The sequence below is a fragment of the Vidua chalybeata genome, chromosome 3 (genome assembly GCF_026979565.1).
Source record: "Vidua chalybeata isolate OUT-0048 chromosome 3, bVidCha1 merged haplotype, whole genome shotgun sequence".
Classification (NCBI taxonomy): domain Eukaryota; kingdom Metazoa; phylum Chordata; class Aves; order Passeriformes; family Viduidae; genus Vidua; species Vidua chalybeata.
The window spans coordinates 64789571-64809304 of NC_071532.1; the positions used below are offsets into that span (position 1 = coordinate 64789571).

Here is a 19734-nt window from a genome sequence, read left to right on the forward strand (position 1 = left end):
TGATCTTTCACCTCTCAACCCGCCAAACGCGAGCAGCCCGTTGGCCGCCGGGAGGGATGACGTCGCTTCCGCCCGCGGAGCGCGAATGACGTGGCCGCGAGATAAGGGGAGGGCGGGGCCGGGGCAGGAGGCGGGGCTGGGAACGGCTCGGGGCGGGAGTGCCGCGCGGGAGGGGCGGGGCCGCGCCCCCTGGCGGCCGCTGATGGCGATGGCCCTGCGGGGCCGGGGGCGGGGCCGGGGCGGGGCCGGGGCGGGAGCTGGCTCCAGCCGGGCTCTGCCCAACCTCCCCGCTCTTTTAGGGACCTGTCTGCGTACCTTCCGTCTGCCCTTCCCAGCCTTGCTAGCCCTGGCGCCTGCAGCGCCTCGTTCACGCTGGTGTGTGAAGCAGAGGTGGGGGGAGGAAGCATCTGAACGCCACAGAAGCAGCCGGGCCTCAGGGGTGTCTTTACTGAAATGCAGGTTTCACCCTCAGAGCGCGCTGCGAACGCTCACCGGGCGGTTCCGCAGAGCGGGCTCGGGAGTCGGGGGTAGCGCAGCCCCCGACCCGCGCCGAGACTGCGCGGCCTCGGGCTGCGCACCCCGCTCTGCACTCTCCCGCAAAAACCGCGGCTCGCAGGCTTTTGCTGCCTTGGCTTATAAGGGCCTACGGGGCCGGAGTTGGAAACACCGTTACAGGTGAAAGATGAAGTGAGAGCTAGTGCCAGCCCGATGCTGTCAGACAGATCGGAGGACAGAGACGGCACGGAGATATTTAAAGCAGTCTGCCAATATAAAACGGAATGAAGAATTTTGTATTGCAAAAATATTTCTCTTACTCAGGTGATAACTACTTTCCTGGCTTCTAATACAGACCAGCATTAGCCAGCAAAAATAAGAGTCAAACTGCAAGGAAGGCTTGTGCTGTTTCAGAAATATCTAAATTTTTAGGTACCAAGAATTTGTGTGACTGACCATAGAATCATAGAATCATTAAGGCTGGAAAAGACCTGAAAGATCATCTCCCACTGTTAACCCAGTACTGCCAAGTCCTCTGCTTAACCATTTTGTTAAGTGCCATATCCACATCTTTTGAACACATCCAAGGTGGTGATTCCACCACTTCCCTGGGAAGTCTGTGCCAATGCTTGACAAGGCTTTCCGTGAAAAAAAATTCTCATAATAACTAATTTAAACCTCTCTGTTGCAGCTTGAGACCATCTGCTCTGGTCCTTTCACTGGTTTCGTGAGACTGACCCCAATCTTGCTACTTCCTCCTTTCAGGGAGTTGTGAGAGTGATCAGGCCCCCCTGGAGCCTCCTTTCAGGCTAAAGAACCACAGCTCTCTCAGCTGTTCCTCATAGCCTTTAGGCCCTTCACCAGCTCCATTTCCCTTCTCTGGGCAGGCTCCAGCACCTCAAGGTCTTTCTCGTAGTGAGGGGCCCAAAAGTGAGCACAGCGTTCAAGGTGTGGCCTCACCAGTGCTGAGTACAGAGGGGCACTCGCTGCCCTCGTCCTGCTGGCCACACCATTGCTGACACAGACCAGATGCCATCGGCCTTCTTGGCCACCTGGGCACACACTGGCTCATACCCAGTCAGCTGTTGACCAGAACCTCCAGGTCCTTTTCTGCTTGGCAGCTTTCCAGCCCCTCTGCCCCAGCCTGTAATGCTGGGGGGTTGGGGCAGGGCATGCCACTTGGCCTTGTTCAGTCTCACACAGCTGGCCTTAGCCCATTGATCCAACCTGTGCAGACCCCTCTGCAGAGTCTGATGATAAGGAAACATAAAGAAAAATGAGTTCTGGTGTCTCTATTCCAATTGCATAGCTTAATGTGTTGGGGAACCTAAGAAACGCATGTATCAATCACACTTGCATAAGAAACGTAACCAAATAGCTGCACTCTGACACCTGACAAATCAGCCTCCGTGAAGATGAGTGATTACTCAGTTACTGAATGCTAATGGGATATAAAAAATAATAGAAACTTTGCCTTGAAAAGTAATTTGCTGATGTAATTACTCATCAGTTATCACCTGAGATCACAAACTAACAAGTGATTGTTTGCAAGTCACTGGTTTTAGTGGTCTCACTAATCCAGTTTTGTTTAGTTTTCAAGCTCTTTGGGAACTGCTTGATAAAATTTGTACATATAACAGAGTTAATGCATTAATTATATAGCATTTAGTCATTTTTTGTGTGTATGTGCACAAGTCTGGAAAGTTCTGGCTAGTGAAGGGGGAAACTTGCAGTCTGTACTTGCACATTAAGTATACCTAACTTAAAAGTATACACATGGTATCTTGAGCTATATTATAGCAAATTAGCTATTCAGATACCAAAATAAAATCTTACAAAACCTTCACCTCACTTCATCTTATCCTAATATTTGCCAGGATCTATTTCCTGAGAATCTGCCTTCTTTTGTTTACAACAGAATCAGATCAACTTGACCCCAGTGTTTTCATTCCTCACTATTAACTTCAGGACTACTATTAAATCTCATTAATAGGACACTCATTCTTCTGTTTATTTCACTTGCTGTGATGAAGATAAGCCTTCTGTGTTTTGCCTGCAGCTCAGCTAATTTAGTCTAACATCATTTAAAATAGTTTAAAATAAACAAAAAAGGGGAAAGTTTCAGGAAAACTGAAATGAATTTCTCAAAAGCAAGAATTTCTGAACAATCTCAAAAAATTGCTCACATCAGTGTAACTCTCCATGTCAGCCTGCAGATCCATGAGTTTAAATGTGTTGAATGCCAGACTCCTAGTAATAGTGTCCTGTGGTATTGCAAAATTTTATTTGTGGGGGTTTTATGCAACTATAAGAAATGTTCTACTATAAAAAGGTTCATACAGAGTTACAGATTGCTTTTCTAACAGATAGTAATTGTATTCTTGCTTCCCTCAAACTACATAGTATCAATGGTATAGAAAAACAAAATTTTTTTTTCACAATATTTAGTTCACAATGACAGCCTTCTGTAGCCCTTCTGTCACTGGCTATTATTTCTTGTAGTAGAAATAGAGCAGGAAAAGTTAATGACAGGTGAGAAGACTGCTTGTCAGTAGAGACACTGGTAGCAGTGGGCAGCTCTAGACAACTTTAAGGTTCACTAAAGATAAACTGTGACACTAATCTAATTCATAATCGTAGTAATCATCATCTGTGTTCACTCCAATGCTGGAGGCCTCATTGGGTTTCATTTTCTTTCTGTCCTCTTTGCCCCTTTCCATAGAAGACAGATTGTCTTCACACTGCTGCAGAATCTTTTTGGAAGACATCCAACTTTCTCCTCGGCTTTGTGCTGGCGCTGCACACTGCCCTCCCCAGACATCTGTCCCTTTGGCCACCAGAGCTCTTCTGGTTCTGAGAAGGTCACAGGTGCAGTTCCAAGGGTTTCCATCTAAATACAGATGACGAAGACGAGGTAAATACTCCAAGACTTTGCGATCCAAGAGAGATATTTTGTTATTCCGTAAATTTAAAACCTGAAGCTGTTTCAAGTCCTTCAGCTCTTGTTCTCCAACATCCTCTATGTCATTTCCTTTTAGATCCAATCTAGCAAGGGTGTCTGGAAGTCTGAACAAAAATAAAACAATAGAAAGGTGTTATGTTCATCATACTGTTTCTGTAAGTGATATTTGGTGGTGGGTATTTGTCCAGGCACATTTAATGTAGTAAAATAAAGCTATCACTAAAAAATGCAATCTTCTGCAAAAACAGATGTTCATATTGGGTTGGTTTGTTTGTTCTTTGTTTTTATGTTATAGCTGTACTGTGTGTACACCCTTGAAATGTTTTCCCAAATTACTGCAGTTCTGACCTGTACTGACTGTTCATGCGACTGAACTGAACAGCAGTCTTGTTCTGTATTATGAAGGAAATCAGCTGTTTAATTGATTGTCAAGTTTAAAAATGCTTTTTGTACTCTTCAATGCCAGTGACCAAACTATAGCACCATGAAGGATCAAAAGTTTAGACAATTGTGGCAGCACTGTTCCTTCAACTACTTTTATATATGATTTGTTTAAAAACATTTTTAGTTGATAAAGAATTAGACTTTTTCCATTTTTTCATTTTCTCCTGCTCCCATAAGACTCAAACATTAATCATCACAGCAGTAATCCATCTGATGATAAGGTGTTAAGAAATCAGCAACAGGGAAAATATAAATGCTTTTAAAACAGTACTTTTGAGACTTAGAACTGGTTACATTTAGAAGAGAAAAAGATCATACTCTCTGGATATGATACTGGACAGGCCAGTATAATTTCTTATTTTGACATACATTACACATATATATGAAAATATCTTAATTTCAAAAGTCTTGCTCATTTATGATCTTTTCATTTCTCTCTGATATGGTCAATGACAAGTGCTTAACAGAAAAGCATAGGCATGGAATATCTTTAATAAGATTAATTTGAAAGTAACTTAAAATCACCTTACCGTGGTAGTATGCAAAGTGATGAAATTAAGAGTCAAGGTTACAGATTTTAAGGAAACTTGACTGAACCTCTCAGGGAAATGATAATCATATTACCAAGATCTATTTAGACTAGAACAGCAGTATACTACAACTGGTAAAGTTATGGGATAGTCAGTGACCCTCATTCACTGTTTTTTGTGAAGCCAAGTTTGAACCTCTTAAGCTGAAAGATGGTTTCCAGATCTGTGAAAACCTGACAAGTTCAATGTTACTATTTCAAGACTAGGGCAGTTCTGTATTGTGCTGTTTTTCCTGGGGAGATGAGAACTTCATGTATTGGTATGGTGATTCACTTCACAAAATCTGACCTTACCAAATGCTTATGGCTGCAATAAATCGGTTTTGAAACAACTGCGGACAAATGCCAAATATGACACTGTAATGCCAGAAGGGTACTCTGGGGTAAAACCCTAGTGCCACTGATGTCAAAGGCAGTGGGAAGTCACCCAAGAGATTTATCCAGACTGATTACAGTCCAAAGTCTGACCAGCATGTCATTAAACCTGTGAAGAGTCTTATTGTACTAAAGTTAGACTTAAACTTTATGGCTATATTGTTTGACTTCAGGCTGTGTTGATCTAGATAAAATAATGCCACTGAGTACATGATGGAGTGCCCTGCAGCTGGAAGAGGAGCTATGCTCACCTGGGAGCTGACCATGGCAGCCACACTGTGATACTGCCACTCTAAGGAATATCATCAGATTCTTCACCACGCCCTGTAGGATTTTATGAAGTACAGGTCTTCTCTAAAAGTCCTGAAAATACTTGGACTTGTGGATTATTTTCTTTTCAGAAAAGAAGGGAAAGGAGCTTTCTTTCTCCTCATTTCTGCAAAAAACCTGCTAAGACTATTCACTTTAGCACATCAGTCATATCTTTTAACTTTTACACCTGACAGAGTTCTCAGATAGAAGTCAAAAGTAGTTATTTTTCTGTATATCCATGCATACCTGTTCATCATCAGACAATTAAATTAAGTACATAAGTTTTATTTCTTGTCATTTTTTTTCACCTCTTTTATATTTACAGCCCTCCCTGGAAATCTGTATTTACTGTTGGAATGAAAGGTCTCCAATATCTCTTTAAGAGTCGTACTGTTTAAAGACTAGTAGAGAACTCCTTCCTGTTCATTCTCTTGACTACAAAGGTTGTAAAATAAGATGGATTAGACAATACTAAAGTAACTACAAAGCATTAAACATTCCTGTCAAGATAGACTAAAATCAAATATTTATACACCACTAAATCAGTTTCTGATTATAAAGCTGTTGCCAAATGGATTTAAATGCTAAAGGACATGATACTAAATTAATTGAAATTTTACTGTGTTATTTATTTAGGCTAGTTAAACCTGTCTACAAGCCATAAAAATAAAGTTTAACAGTCCAGTTTTGTTAAAGAAGTTGATGTTAATGGAATTACTTAACTATTTTTATGCCATCTTATTGCACAGCATTTTGTAATAATAAAGTCACCACTTTATATCAGAATAGCCTCCATTTGGCTTAATATACCATCTCTGATAATGGCCAGTTCCAACACTGAGATGAATGTAAGAGATCCTCTAAGCAGAGCATTAATGAACACAGTGTGCCCAAGGGATGTTTCTTCTGTGCTCTGTTGACTGGAATTTTTCTTATAGCCTGAAGCTGGAGACTTTATATGCATTCTGAATACCTTGTAATGTGTGAATTTAATGAAGCTGTGAATGCCAATATCACTGAAAAAGTGCATTATTTTTGATCAGATTCAGCTTCCGAAATCTTAATATTTTAATAATAATAAACTTGGTGTGGTTTGGTAGAAACATCAGCTTTAAAATTGCTATCTATCCTTTATATCAAATGCTCAATTATTTTTTTTTTGTGGGGGAAGGTAAATCTAAGTAGCAGTATAACCTTGGTAGTAAGTCTGTTGCATTCTCCTAGCAGGTTTTTCTTATTGGTGTGCTAATTAAATAAAGTGGTCTCACTGGCAGGGAGAGATGCAAAATGAGCAGATTCATTGGGGGCCACAGATGTAATGAAAGCAGCTCTACTCTGAGACTGCTAACAGGAGTGCTAATTAGTGCTAGTTATGGCAATGGGTTTATGGTATGGACAGACTTCTACTGTGACTAGGTCTGAATACCAATTTTTGGCTCTCATTCTCATAATGCAAGGAAGGAGAGATGACACTTTGGAACCAGCTGTCCTGAGATTCACTTGCCTCAGCGGAATAGAACTGAGGAGATTCTGTTCCAGTGCCAGATTGGAAAGCTGCACGCACTGCTGGAGAGCTCCCGCCTCGAACGTGCTGACAGCATTGTTGTCGAGAAACAAGTGCTTCAGGTCTTGGAGTCCTTGAAAATCCTGTGCTGTCACCGTTTGGATCAGGTTATTGCTGCAGTCGAGTTTCTGCAGCCTGCTGGGCAGCCTGAGGGGCACAGTGTGGAGCTTGTTCTTAGAGAGCTCCAGTGTTGTTAAGTTAGGAAGAAGCTGGGCACCATCTATTGATGTCAGCTGATTTTCTGAGAGAAGGAACTCAGACAGATTTTCTAGGTGTTTCACATCTCGAAGTCTCACCATTTTAAGTTGGTTTTTCTCTAATTTTAGTGACAGCAGGGATTTAGGTAGGTCAAGAGGCACTTTTGTCAGAAAGTTACAACTTAAGCTGAGAAAATGTAGACTTTGGAAAGATGCAAAGAAGTTGGTTGGGAAGGAATTCAGTTTATTATCAGCCATGCTCAGGTACTTCAGCCTAGGAAGCCTAAGTGGTGCAGACACAGATTCCATGTTATTGCCATCCAGGATGAGAGTCTGTAAATTGTAAAGGGAAGAAAATGCACTCGGAGGCAGAGTTGCAATCAAGTTGTTCCGAAGATCAAGCACCCTTAGTTTCATCAAACCTGCAAAATCAGATGCATGCAGAGCATTGATGGAATTATCAGCGAGTCTTAAAATTTCAAGGCCAGATGGGAGAAAGGTGGGTATTTTCTTTAGCTGATTTTTGCAGAGTTCCAGGGACTTCAAGGTGCTCAGAGCTTTAAAAGTGTTGTTTTCTATTGATTCTATGCCACTGCATGATAGGACCAGCTCTTCGAGGACTGACATTCTCCTGAAGTCAGTAAACTTAAAGAGGAAAAAAAAAATAATATGATAGTACATTTATAGATATCCTCACTGCTTAGTACTTCTGGATGCTTGGACAATTGCTAGAATATGCTGAAAAACAATATATTTAGAATGATAAACTAAAATAAGTGGTAACAGTAGAGGTATTACTATAGGTGCCTGTGATTTGCCAGTATTTATTTACATTTCCAGAATTTTGTGGTTTAAGTCTATGCTGTAGTAGGTTTTGAGCAAACACATACATTTGAAGAAGGAACATTCATTTTATTTCCTCCTGGTCGATAGCCTATATAAAATGGAAAGCTAACAACACCAGTGGCAGAAATCTTTGCAAAGAGTGGATGGTTGTTAATGTGCATTGTGTTCAATGGTGCTTGCTAGAGCACTTTTGAGTTCATAATACAGCCATTTCCATGTATCAACAGTACTGTCACTGCAGCATGCATTCCCCAGAGGGAGTACCCATGGATATCTTTACCTCTTGCTACTGTTTTGGCAGAAAACTAAAATTCTACACTTTTCTCTCTCCCACTACTTTCTTTTAAAATAAAAACCTCACATATTAATATGATCAAACCAAAAGTGACAGATCAGCCTGGCCTGAAAAATCACATCTGTGTTTTCACAGAAACTTAGTTTTTATTAGTTGGTAATAAACAGATGCTTTGCAGCTCTAAATAGTACTTAGATGTTGACTATGACTATTATATAGAGAGGCACACAATTGTTTCATTATTTTTCTGCTCTGTTGGAAGGTGCTTGTTTACAAAGCTTGCCATCTTGTGTCTCAAGTTAAGCAGCAAACCTAAGTGAATCTGGCAGCTTTCTCTAAGCTGAGCTAGGAGGAAGTATGCAATGAGGGTGAGCCAGTGAGTTCTCCAAGCACACCAGTTGCTAAAACATTGGTTTTCTGAAATTGCCAGATATGCTTCCCATTGACCTCATTGACTGAGTCTTAAAAGATCATTTATATGGGAATCCCCCCAGAAATGCAACATGAGCAGGTGTTCTGCACAGGAGTGGTGGGAAGGAATGTCCTCATTTGTTTTCTCTTCCCATGTCCAAAAACATCTCACTACAGGTCTCAGGCATACCACACCAGTTAGAGATGCTGAAGTAACAGTAGATTCTTTTTGCTATTTCCCCCAGGGCTTAGTAGCTCCCAGCATATTTTACCCTCAGTGGGGGAAGCTATACAGCCCCTCATCCCAGCACAACCCCTCATCCCAGTCAGGAATCTGCATCGAGGGCAGTACAAGTCCTTTTGCAGTACAGGTACTAGGTAGTAATTTTGTTCCATAATCCTGGTTAGATACATTTGACTATCACACTTGTGTAAGTGAAATCAGATCATAAAGGTGACTGTTAAAAGACGTCTTACAGCTTCATTTGTCCAACTCTTGCATATTTTTGGGCTGTATCTCTTCATCTCAGCTACAGACTCTGCATTTTAACTTCTGTTAAAATTAAAGCCAGCACAGCTGTGAAAGACAAGACAGATTTCATTTTGCTGTGGTATCCTTAGCTTTTCTTTCTGATTAACTTTATTCTGTATTGCAAAGCAATTTCTGAATTGCAAATTTTGATGCAATTACTGAGAAAGTATAGATATGGAACCTCTATTGAAGCAGGTTTCTCCATCAATTATATTTAAATTCAATGAGGTAATCTTCCTCTATTAAAAACCTTATATTTTCAACAGTAAACAACAAAGTTGTCCAAATTATGTAATTTTATTTTTCTATAATGCAGTGTTTTGTGTATATATAGCTATATAGCAATATCAGAACTGCTGATGTCCAGTTTTGGTCATGATTAGGTAGGTGATCTTGTACATGGGAATGAGCTGCATTGGTCAAAAGCACAAAAACATAATCCCATGTAATTATAAAACCATTTAATGGAAATTCAAACAATTACGAATCTTTACAATTCAACACATTTTCTCCTATAAAATACAAAAGTAATGTTTTCTGCTTTTCCTCAGTTGATTTCTTTATGTATCTGAGAGGCTTAATTTTCATCTTATTAAGTGACAGAGAGCTACGTGAAGGTCAATATACAGGCATTTGCTCTGTAATGATGTTAGGCTTCTTAATGAGTATTTTTATAATTTCTGTTTTCCACCTATTTCGTATGAATTGCTAAGCTTTGTGACCATGCTGGTTTGAGACTTAAATATTTATCCATGCTTTTATAAACCACCTAGTCTTTCTAATACAAATCGAAACATATTTGAAACCCCACCAGGTCTTTTTTTGCTAGGAAGCAGTGTTTTATTCTCTAACATTCTCTAACTGGATTGCCTGTAAAATGATACTATAATAACTTTATATTTTAAAACATTGATCTCCTAAAAGTGGATCTAATATGCTGTTACTTAATACAAACATTTTAAGGAATTTGATATTTTAATTACTTTTATTTTTTGGTTTTTGAGTTGTTGTGACTTAGGATATGTTACAAGCAGTTTTTTAAGAACAGTTCCCTATGCTGGAGGCAAGGTAGATGATTTTCTTTTAGCACGTAAAACCCCACTTAATAGTATAGTTAGATATAAACTAAATTTTAAATTAAGAGTAAAAAGGTTATAGTTGATCTTCAAATCAAGGAGGAAGCAGAAAATAATGAAAAAAGATGCTAAAAGTAATGTAGTTTTGTTATTATAAAGCCTTTTTATAACAAACCCCAGGTTGTAAAATTACCAAAAGCAAAAGTGCCAGCCACTGTTTTTAATGCTGATCAGCCCTGTCAGAACAAATACAAAATTGACCAGGGTAAAAGAAACAAAGGATCTACTATTTTTCTTGGGTTTTTTTTTAACATATAGGATTTAGCATATAAATATATATTCTTTTTAAAATATTATTTCTTCACTATTTTAATAATAATGCAAATTAAGGTGCAGAAATAATTGAAACAATATTTTTTTGTTCTTCTGAGACACCTAATTGCCAAACTATAATATTTGTGAATGCTTACATATAAAAGTCTCTTGGAGGTCAGCTATGGGAATTCTGGACTTCCATTCAACTTCTTTAGGAAAGTATGTTATTTTATCTATGAGTAGGTAAATAAAGGAATTTTAAAAACCAAACAAATAAAAACACCCAAATCAAATCAGCCAAATGAATAAAAATCCTACACCAAAACCCTAAAATCCTATAAAGTTATTTCAGTGCTTGCAGACATGTACTTTAAAGCAGAGATGTTTCCCTAAGCACTATAATATGTGCCAGTGGAATTGCTCAGCTGTGTAAAATTAAGTGTAGGTATTTATGATGTCAAAACCAACCTCAGGAGTATAATTTATTGCATGGGGAAAAAAAGTAAAAAATATATCCAAAGACACAGTATCATCTCAAGGAAACAGCCTACATTAGGACATAGTGTGAAAGGGCTTCTTTCCTTTCAGTGCAAAGTCAGTAGTAGCAGTAAGGCAGACTCATAGCCAGTGGAATTAATGTACAAAGTGAAAAACTCTCTTCTTAAATGGTTTCACACACAATTTGTTTTGATGGGTCATAAAACATTTATCCCACTACTTCATTCACTTATATCCAACATTTTAATGCTTTATGGCACCTGTCTTATACTCTAGTCAGAACCTAAGGCCACTTGTAACTGAGGAGTTACTGACAGGTATAGACACCTAGCCTAAGAAACAGAAAATGGCTCATCTTATTTATCTTAGAAAGAAAATAATGGAGAGGAGGAGGGAAGAGTTTGCACAGAAAATGTATTTGCTAATACAGAATTCATTTGACAAACCTTTTGTTTACCCCAAGTACAGCTAAATCACACCAATGTTTGACTCTTGTGGGTGAGTGAGATAAAACAAGAAAACCAGAGATATTAGTAGCAGCTAAAAGAGTAAACTTTCTTAGAGGAAAACTGTACAATCACTATTTGTCAGTGGGCAACAGGCATTCTAGATGCTGCTCTAAGCTGCCTTCCAGCCTACTTCATTTAGTCCTGAGAGCGAAATCAAAGATGCATTTCAGAGCAGTGAAATTCTTTGTAAGAGAAAATGTATCTCATTTGAATTGCAAATTTCTTATTATTTGTAGTAAATTGATACACAGCAAGCATGTGTAATATAGGTGGTTATATTTCCCTTGTGTCTGTCTATACAAGGTGAATTTATTAAATAAAGATATTTATTCCAGGATAGGAAACAAGGAAGCACCATTCCAGAGTGTAGTGCAAGGTGAGCATAAGCGGCTGCCTTTAATAAAGTGAACCACTGGTGCCTCAAGAAACCCAGAATAAACTTTTTCAATAGCACAAATACCTGGCAGCTTTGGTTAGAAGCTGCTCTCCTTTATGTGAGTTATTAGATAGGCCTGGGCTTGCTTTTAGAAACATCTCATGCTGTATCTTAGATTCAAACTTACTTCCTCTGTCATTTCTAATAGCAGTTGTACCTGATGCAGCTCAAGAGGAGAAAAAGAGCTTCAATTTCATTCATTACGCAAATTATTCTAATGACATAAACCCTTTCATTTTACTGTGAAAATATATTATATTGTATCAAAAATAGAAAAAGCTTTTAACAGGTAAAAAATTACTCTGAAAGTCAATGGTTATTTGACCATATATAAAACAAGTCAAGTTATGGCTGCTAGTTGTAAAATACCATTTTTTTGGAGCATGAACTAGTGCTTGGAGACTGCAGGAACATGAAAACACTACAGGAATATATTTACATATCCTTAAAGAGTAAGTAAAAATAAAACCAGATCTGGCAGCAGTTTGTCAGTTTTTAGAGCATGGAATAAGATTCTCTCCTCACTAGATGCCACCACCATCTGGCAAGTCCAACTTTCAATTACAGTGCACTACAAAAAGTACTTTTTCTGGGTTTTCTTACCTGGAGTTGCTTAATTTTGCTGTGGCTGATGTAGAGTCTCCTGGTGGTAAAAGGAATTTCTCTGGGGATCTCTATAGCCCTGTAGCATTGCACTGACTGGGCAGGGTCACAGCTGCATCTTCTAGGGCAAGTGGTACTTAGAGCGCTCTGAAAAGACAAGGCAACTAAAAGGTAAGACAAATACATCTTCCAGAACAGGAACTCTGCAATTGCCTCAGCAACATACAGCTTGAATTAAGCACCAAGGCCCTTTTATACCATGAAATCTGATAAAAGGATATTATGACTGTGTATTTTATCCAGTGAAAAAACAGCAAAAACAATACTGTAATTTGCCTGGGTTAAGATGGTGGCAGGCATTACAAAGAGTGAGAAACTTAAACAGTGATAAGGTTCCTTTACATTTGTAGGTATGTGAAATTAGTGTTATTTATTACCTGACAGCTAATCTGCAAACATCCATATTATCTTCAGTTTCCTAGTTTTGTTAAATGTGACACCATGGAATTAGTGGAGAAAAGATAAAGAGCTGTTTTATAGTGGGGCTGTAAAACCTTTGTATCTTCTGTGACCTGGTATTAGAAACAGTAAAAACACAACTGCAGCCATCACTGAAGCTTTTTCACTCTTCCTCTTGCGTTATTCAGACCACCACCCAAAACCTCAAAACTCAGGCTGCTACTATTTTAGAGCTAAAACATTCTATTAGTTTTCTTAATACCTGAGGTACAGCTGAGTGCTGCTGATTGGACAAAAAAATCACCTCTTCTTGTGTAATTCCCATAAATCAAAATTTAATTATTCTTATATTTGAAAATTATAAATGGGAAATGCTTGAAAGCATTTAGTATAAATCAAGTGGTAGATAATCAATAAGGCCTATTTACTCCATGACAGATGGAGAACAGAAAGATTTCCCCTAGAGTTTTCTCTCTGCTTATTAGTGCTTCTCTGGCATATCTGCTAGCTGTGCCAGCTGGAGATGTAAAGTTTTGAAGGGCATACGGTTTTGGTTGTGATCATTTTCCTTTGCACTCAAGCAGTTTATAACATACAAAGCAGTGTGCTTCTGAAACCTTTGCACCTTATCACATTGATCTGCTTTGCACTATCGCACTTTACCTGCTTGCCTCCATCCTCTCCATCATACCTTGAGAAGCAGGTAATCCTATTCCTTAAATGCAGACTAGGCGAGTTATTTTTCCAAGCAGAAGATAATGTCAAGTTGATTTGACAAATGGATAACAGTCCTTGATGGGAATGCCTATTGGATGCAGCTGGGCTTGCATTGGACAATTGCCATATTCCTTCCTGAAGATCCTTCTGTCTCCTTAATCCTCTATTCTATGAGTGCAGAACTGCAAGCCAGCATCTGCCAAACCAAGCAACAAGAGCAGAAACCTTTTCCAAAAGCAGCCTGTGAAATTGGCGTGTTTAACAAGCTATGCAGAAAAATACTGCCTGACTTATGGCATAGTGATCACTTGAGCAAAAATGAGTGAGTGGGCAGCTTTGGCAGCTGTGCATTAAAAGAAGTGTTTTAATGTATCTCAGTCTAGGGTTTGATACTTGGCTTGTGGCTTTGACTTTCTTTTTTTCCCCTACAAGAGTCAAAGTATTCAGACAAAAGCGTAAATCCTTTCTGCATACTGACAGCTACTTGAGGTATATTTCTTTTATTCCATCTTTCCACTGATTTGGACTTACATTCTGATGCAACTAAGACAGTAATGCTCAGCATCCTATGTAGGAATTTCTCTTGCTTAAAAATGTCATCAAAAACAACTGCTTTCTGCCCCTGGAGGGTCAAAAGAAATGAAGATCCAGCCCTATGGTTTGGTTTTGAGAGCTCTACAGTACTGCAGTCAGTCTGCAAATCCCTGTAAGAATCATAGATTGTAACCTTCCCTATTTTGTAAATTTCAGGTCAGTCAGCTGATGTCAGAATTCCCAGCTGTTGTTACAAGGTAATTGCACCATAGTTAGGTGCAATATTCTTGGTTCTTGGCATTTTTGTGTAATGTCTATATCCTTGGTCTTTTCAAACTAATGAAATGAAACATTATTGGTTTAATAGTTCATTTCCATTATCTTTACATCAATGATTTAATCGAGAATGATGTTATCTATCCATTAATTTCTCATATATGTCTGCTTTTGGCAGCTAGGTAATTTAAAGCAACAGCTATAAAAGATGATGCCCTATTAAACCTGTTCTATACAAATTCTCACACCAGAGCTGATGACTTTGCTTTTGCATAAAATTATGACTTGTGGGCATTTTATTCACTTTAGGAGACCTGATGGCAACAGAACAGACAAAGGACTGTATGAGCATAAGCTTAGAAGGAAGATGTGGGCTATACAATAATTAAAAAACAAGCAAATAAAACAAACAAAAACCCAAACAAAAACCTAAAACAAACAAACAAAAAAACCAAACCAAAGTGAACACCCCCAAAAAAAGATTTATAAACATTCCAGAATCTCTGTACTGGATGTAGCGCTGCTGGCCCATGAGTTGCACAACCTCACAGCACACTATTAGAAAGATGAATCATTGTGGCCATTTCCTGCCAGCAATTTTAATGCAAACTCTCCCCAGCTTTTGATGGGGATTCCTGTGCAGGACTGATGTAGCACTCCATCACTTCTGTGTCAGAAAGAATGAGCAATAGCATCCAAACCTGCCCATGTGAGAAGTCCCAGAGACATCCTACACTGTGTGTGCTTTAACCAAAGGTAAACACTTCAGATCCAAACCTGCAAAATCCCAAGTCTGTGTCAGATATTGTCTTGTTGGTAGCTAATAAGGACATTGATTAAATATATTGGACAAATTTGGATAAAGCACAAGCTCGATTTGCTGGAAATTAGATCTTTCAGGATTGTTGCTTTTATTTCAAATCTGAAATAGGGCTCATAAAGGACTGTAAAGTTTGGTGGGCTTTTTCCAAATATATCAGTTAGCCAAAGAAAAACATGCTATTTTTGTACAAGCCTTGCCTCACACAATATTTCAACAGTACTAGTGTATGGGCTTTTTCTTTCTTCATCAAAGTCACAGGTTTGACAAAAGCACGCATATTTAGGTCAAGACAGAAGTTTTTAACCTAAGATTTAGAAAAGTACATAAAAGTAAGATGACATTAAAATGGGAAGAATGAACCTGCAAAACTCTTATTATGGAGTGTTTAGAAATGTCTGAAGAAAGCCCATAAACCTGCAGGTGGATCCCTTGTAATGTACCTGATGGCACACACCATGCAAAGGAAGATGCTGTCTTATCACAAAAGACATGGAGAAGCTGAGCTCTTGCAGTTGGGGTGTCCCTTGCCCATAGAAAGGAAAAATTGGAGCAAAAGACCAGCTCAGGGCTTGCACAGGGCACAGATAGTAGCTTGATCCCTGAGGGATGTCATAAGCAGAAGCAGTTTGGCAAGTAGGAACTGCTAAGTGATGGCGTATGCTCTAAAGAATCCTTGGCATATTTAGGTGCCATATGCTATCAAGTGCCTGCCACTGAGTACATGTGAATTTATAATTATTTTTTGCTGGAGTTTTTTAATTTGGATTTGGACCAGTTTTTCATAGGGACAGCAAATGGCATTTGTCTGCTGCAAAGGTTACCTCCAATCAAGGAATTCTCTTCAGAGTGAATCAGGCTGCTAAGGGAAACAATCATAACATGGTTTTTCAAAATGTTATGTGTCTCTTAATCATCTGTTGAAATATCCTGAAATGCTTTACAGAAATGTTTCCTAAACAAAGAGCTTCAGGGGGTTACATTGAATCAAGAAAGTCAGCAAATGGATTCTAGGCCAATTATTAAGACCTAATTAATATACAGGTTATAAATTTATAAAAAAATATTTTGTGTTTTAATCCTACAAAGCAGAGATTCACAAAAGCAATCAGAGACCTGTCTGGAAAAAAAAAAAAGTATCCTGATTTTCTTAAGCCAAGAATTTTGTGGAACTATTTTCATCCATTTTCATAGTATACGGAGAAGGTGTGTTCTGACTCCAGGCAAGGTCATCTTCATACACTGGAAACAGCTGCTGGATAAGTTAAAGCAGATTTTTCTTCCACGCAGAAAAGGTAGGTTTCCTTTTCTTCCTCCATGCTGGCAATATAGAAGAGATGCAAGTGATAACCCCTTAGGAATTTCTCGCATTTCGCTTGTCCAGGGCACATTTACATTCCAGAAGAACTAGCACGGTGAAACAGATTTAAAGGAATGAAATTTTGTTAAATGGAAATTCACATATTGAGGAGTTTTACTTATTGTCAGTTTTATGAGTGCTAAGGAATTTTAGCCCAGATCAGATGCATCTAGGGCAGGCACCCCACAAAAAACAACCCACCTAGAGGAGGTCAATTTACATAATTTCATAAACATATGCCACTAATGATGCTGTAACTGGCCTTCAAAGTATTGTAGGCAATGGCATCCACTTGTTGGAAGAAAGTTTTTCATCAATTGAGCCACAGAGAGCTCTGCCCATGAAACGAGAGATTAGGGTATGGTATAATGACAGTTTCCTATTAATGACATTCAAGTAATTCCCAAAAAGGAATGAAAATGGGAGAAGTAAAGAGAGTAGATCTGATGGTCTTTTGTATGCGAACAGTTATATAAGATCTGTAATCAATGTATGTGAGATCGTGTCTTGTGCAGTACCACCTAAAAGTAAAGCGGCAGGGTAGGATTATCCAGTCAATAAGGGAACCAGAAAATCAATGGAACTTTGCTAGTCCTGTAGGAAGCAAGTTAGTTCTGGCCCTTCCATTTCCTGTGAATATCTTTAGCTTTAAAGCAGCCTGCTCATAACTGAGCATCCAACATAATCAGAATGGAGCTTAAACCGTAAAAATTTTCTGCTGCTCAAACTGTGAGGCACAGGACTCTGAAACAGCAGTTTTCTAAATTAAACACACTTTGTGAATAGAAAGAGGGTTTCATTCTTGCATGCTGTAAAGCTGAACATTTTTGGCATGTCTTTTATTCATTTGTTAAAACAGAACAAAAATTCAGAATGAAAATAGCGAAGCATAAGTGTATACATAGAAATAAGCATGAGACTAAGATCACAGTAGCACTCTAAAAAAGAAAAGCTGGTCTGAGAAGTGAATTGTGAGACCAATACAGAGTGGATATTTAGAATAGTTGTCAGTAAACTGTTGCTCCCATGGACTCACCCATGGACTGTAAAATGCAGCCAACTATGAACTAGCTAGGCCTGCAAGGCAGGAATCACCTAAAATATATAAACCAAAATCTCTGGATTTTGTTAGCAGAAATTTTCTGCAATGACAACTGAAAATGTATGGCCATTCAAGTATCAGTGCAAATGGACAACTCCCTCCTCTCTTTCAGAAAGGAGTGTGCTTTAGACAGGCACATTGTAATCATCTTCTCTAACTCCTCCTTTTCTTGCTTTACCATCTCTGATTTTCTCCCATACTCTGATACTGTTAGATATTACCTGTTTTCTCTCCATTTCCCCTTTGGTGCCCCCACTTGTGACTGCACAACCACCATGCAAGATGCTTCAGCACAAACCACACAGAAGGTGGCCTTGACATGTGCAGGCGCTGCAGCCTGGCACGCACAGCTGGGCAGCTGCAAATACAGAGGGTGAACTGACCCTTATGTGCAAACACACATGTTTATATTGTAAATTCTTTGTGCAGAGGCTGGGGCTAACCAAAGGTTTGCATTGTATCTCAAACAACACTTTCCCAGTCTAGGCAGGGACACTAGATACCAAATCTACAGCATTGGAGATGTTGATCCAAGTAATTTGTTTTTAAATTTTGATTCAGGTATTACTTAGGATTTTTTTTTTTTTTGGTCTGAAAATATATCCTCCTCATGCTTAAGGTCATTTATTCTTTAAGCTTGAAGCAAGTTTTCAGATTATTAATTAGGTACTCCAGTAATCAAAGTATGCAGGTTTAAATTTATGAAGGACTGTTTGTACTTAAATGTACTCAATAGCAGTGCAATAAGGAGATCTCACGTTCCCTATACCTTGTCTAACGTAACTGAAATTATGTACATAAATTATGTGTGGAGGAATTAACTGGTGATTAGCTTCATCAGCTATATCACTCCATAGATAAGGTCAAAGGAGCAGATCACAAAGCTTTCAGTGAAATCTCTGACATTAAATGCAGCAAATCCAAATTCTTCTTGACATATAACTTGCTTCAGCTGTATGATTGTTAGAAATATTCCTTGTAGAAAGGATTCTTACTGCTGGACCAGCTGACTCAGACTACTACTGTTCTTTAAATGTTCTTCGATTACTTGGTTGATGTTATCAGGATGTAGTATGCTACAGTTTACTCTAAATTGATTTAATCTAATTGAAGGCCAAAACTACTAACCTTTCTTAGGTCCAATTCCATAATTACTGCACAGTTTCCCTACAGAACAGAGCTACAGTTGCTCTAGGGGATTTTGGGAGGCATTTCAAGGGTAACTGGAACTGATCAGAATTTTCTAGGGGATCTGCAAGCATAGTTTTGAGATAACTAAATTATTTAATTATTTGTGTGTTTACCCTTAGAAGCAAGTGATACTTGCTTTTACTTTCAACCCCTCTTGTACACAGTATTTCTGGTGAGGAATATAATTAGTAGCTAATGATAGCTACATTTACTAATTTTTTTTAATATAAATATTTCTTCTCATTTATCCGTAAGCCAACATGTATTAGACAGATACTATGCTGCATGTAAGCTTCTAAAAGGATTGTATTTGAGAAGCTAATCTTTGAGTGAAGTAGAGACAAAACCTTGTTTGAGTGGTGAAATGTAAGGACATGCAAGGCAAAGGTAGCACTGATAAGGGATGAAAGAATTAAAAGTAATGACTGCAGAACTCTGATACCACTGTAGATAAAGACAATTAAAGATAGAGTGGGACTAACCCCTAAGCTAAAAGGAAAAGGACACTAAAAACCTAAGAATAAGTGATTCTTTAAAAAGAAGTAGTCATACATAAATTACATGTCTAAGTTTTTGAAGTCAGTATTTGCTATAGATATGTTACACAGTAACTATGGGAAAATTCTCTGTTAAGATAAGGAGATACTGTTCAAATGAATGATAGAGATATATGAGCAGAAAAATCCAATTTTTGGCTAAGTGATACATTACTGTTCCAATAAAAAAAGGCAAAGAATGTAACAGAATTCTTTAGGTACTTCTCCAGTGCAGTACCAGACTCAAAGTCAAAGCTAACATAAAAATGGATAGTCCGAA

The 19734-nt window shown here is 38.5% G+C and overlaps 1 protein-coding gene across 1 annotated transcript; it reads right to left on the reverse strand.

Annotated features, from left to right (window-relative positions):
* Positions 1 to 2785: 2785 nt before the first annotated feature.
* Positions 2786 to 12645, reverse strand: LOC128785746 (nephrocan-like). Its single transcript, XM_053938548.1, has 3 exons — positions 12460 to 12645; positions 6682 to 7583; positions 2786 to 3561 (listed from the first exon to the last, which is right to left on the reverse strand). Exons 1-3 carry the CDS (start codon positions 12643 to 12645, stop codon positions 3114 to 3116), a joined length of 1536 nt encoding a protein of 511 aa, XP_053794523.1. The 3' UTR covers positions 2786 to 3113.
* Positions 12646 to 19734: the final 7089 nt, after the last annotated feature.

Excerpts from the sequence above, each read along its gene's own strand:
- LOC128785746 (XM_053938548.1), bottom strand. The coding sequence starts at position 12,645 with ATGTATTTGTCTTACCTTTTAGTTGCCTTGTCTTTTCAGAGCGCTCTA. Across the intron at positions 7,584-12,459 it reads GCAAAATTAAGCAACTCCAG|TTTACTGACTTCAGGAGAAT; the intron begins GTAAGAAAACCC and ends TTCCTCTTTAAG. Across the intron at positions 3,562-6,681 it reads CTCAGTTCTATTCCGCTGAG|ACTTCCAGACACCCTTGCTA; the intron begins GCAAGTGAATCT and ends ATTTTTGTTCAG.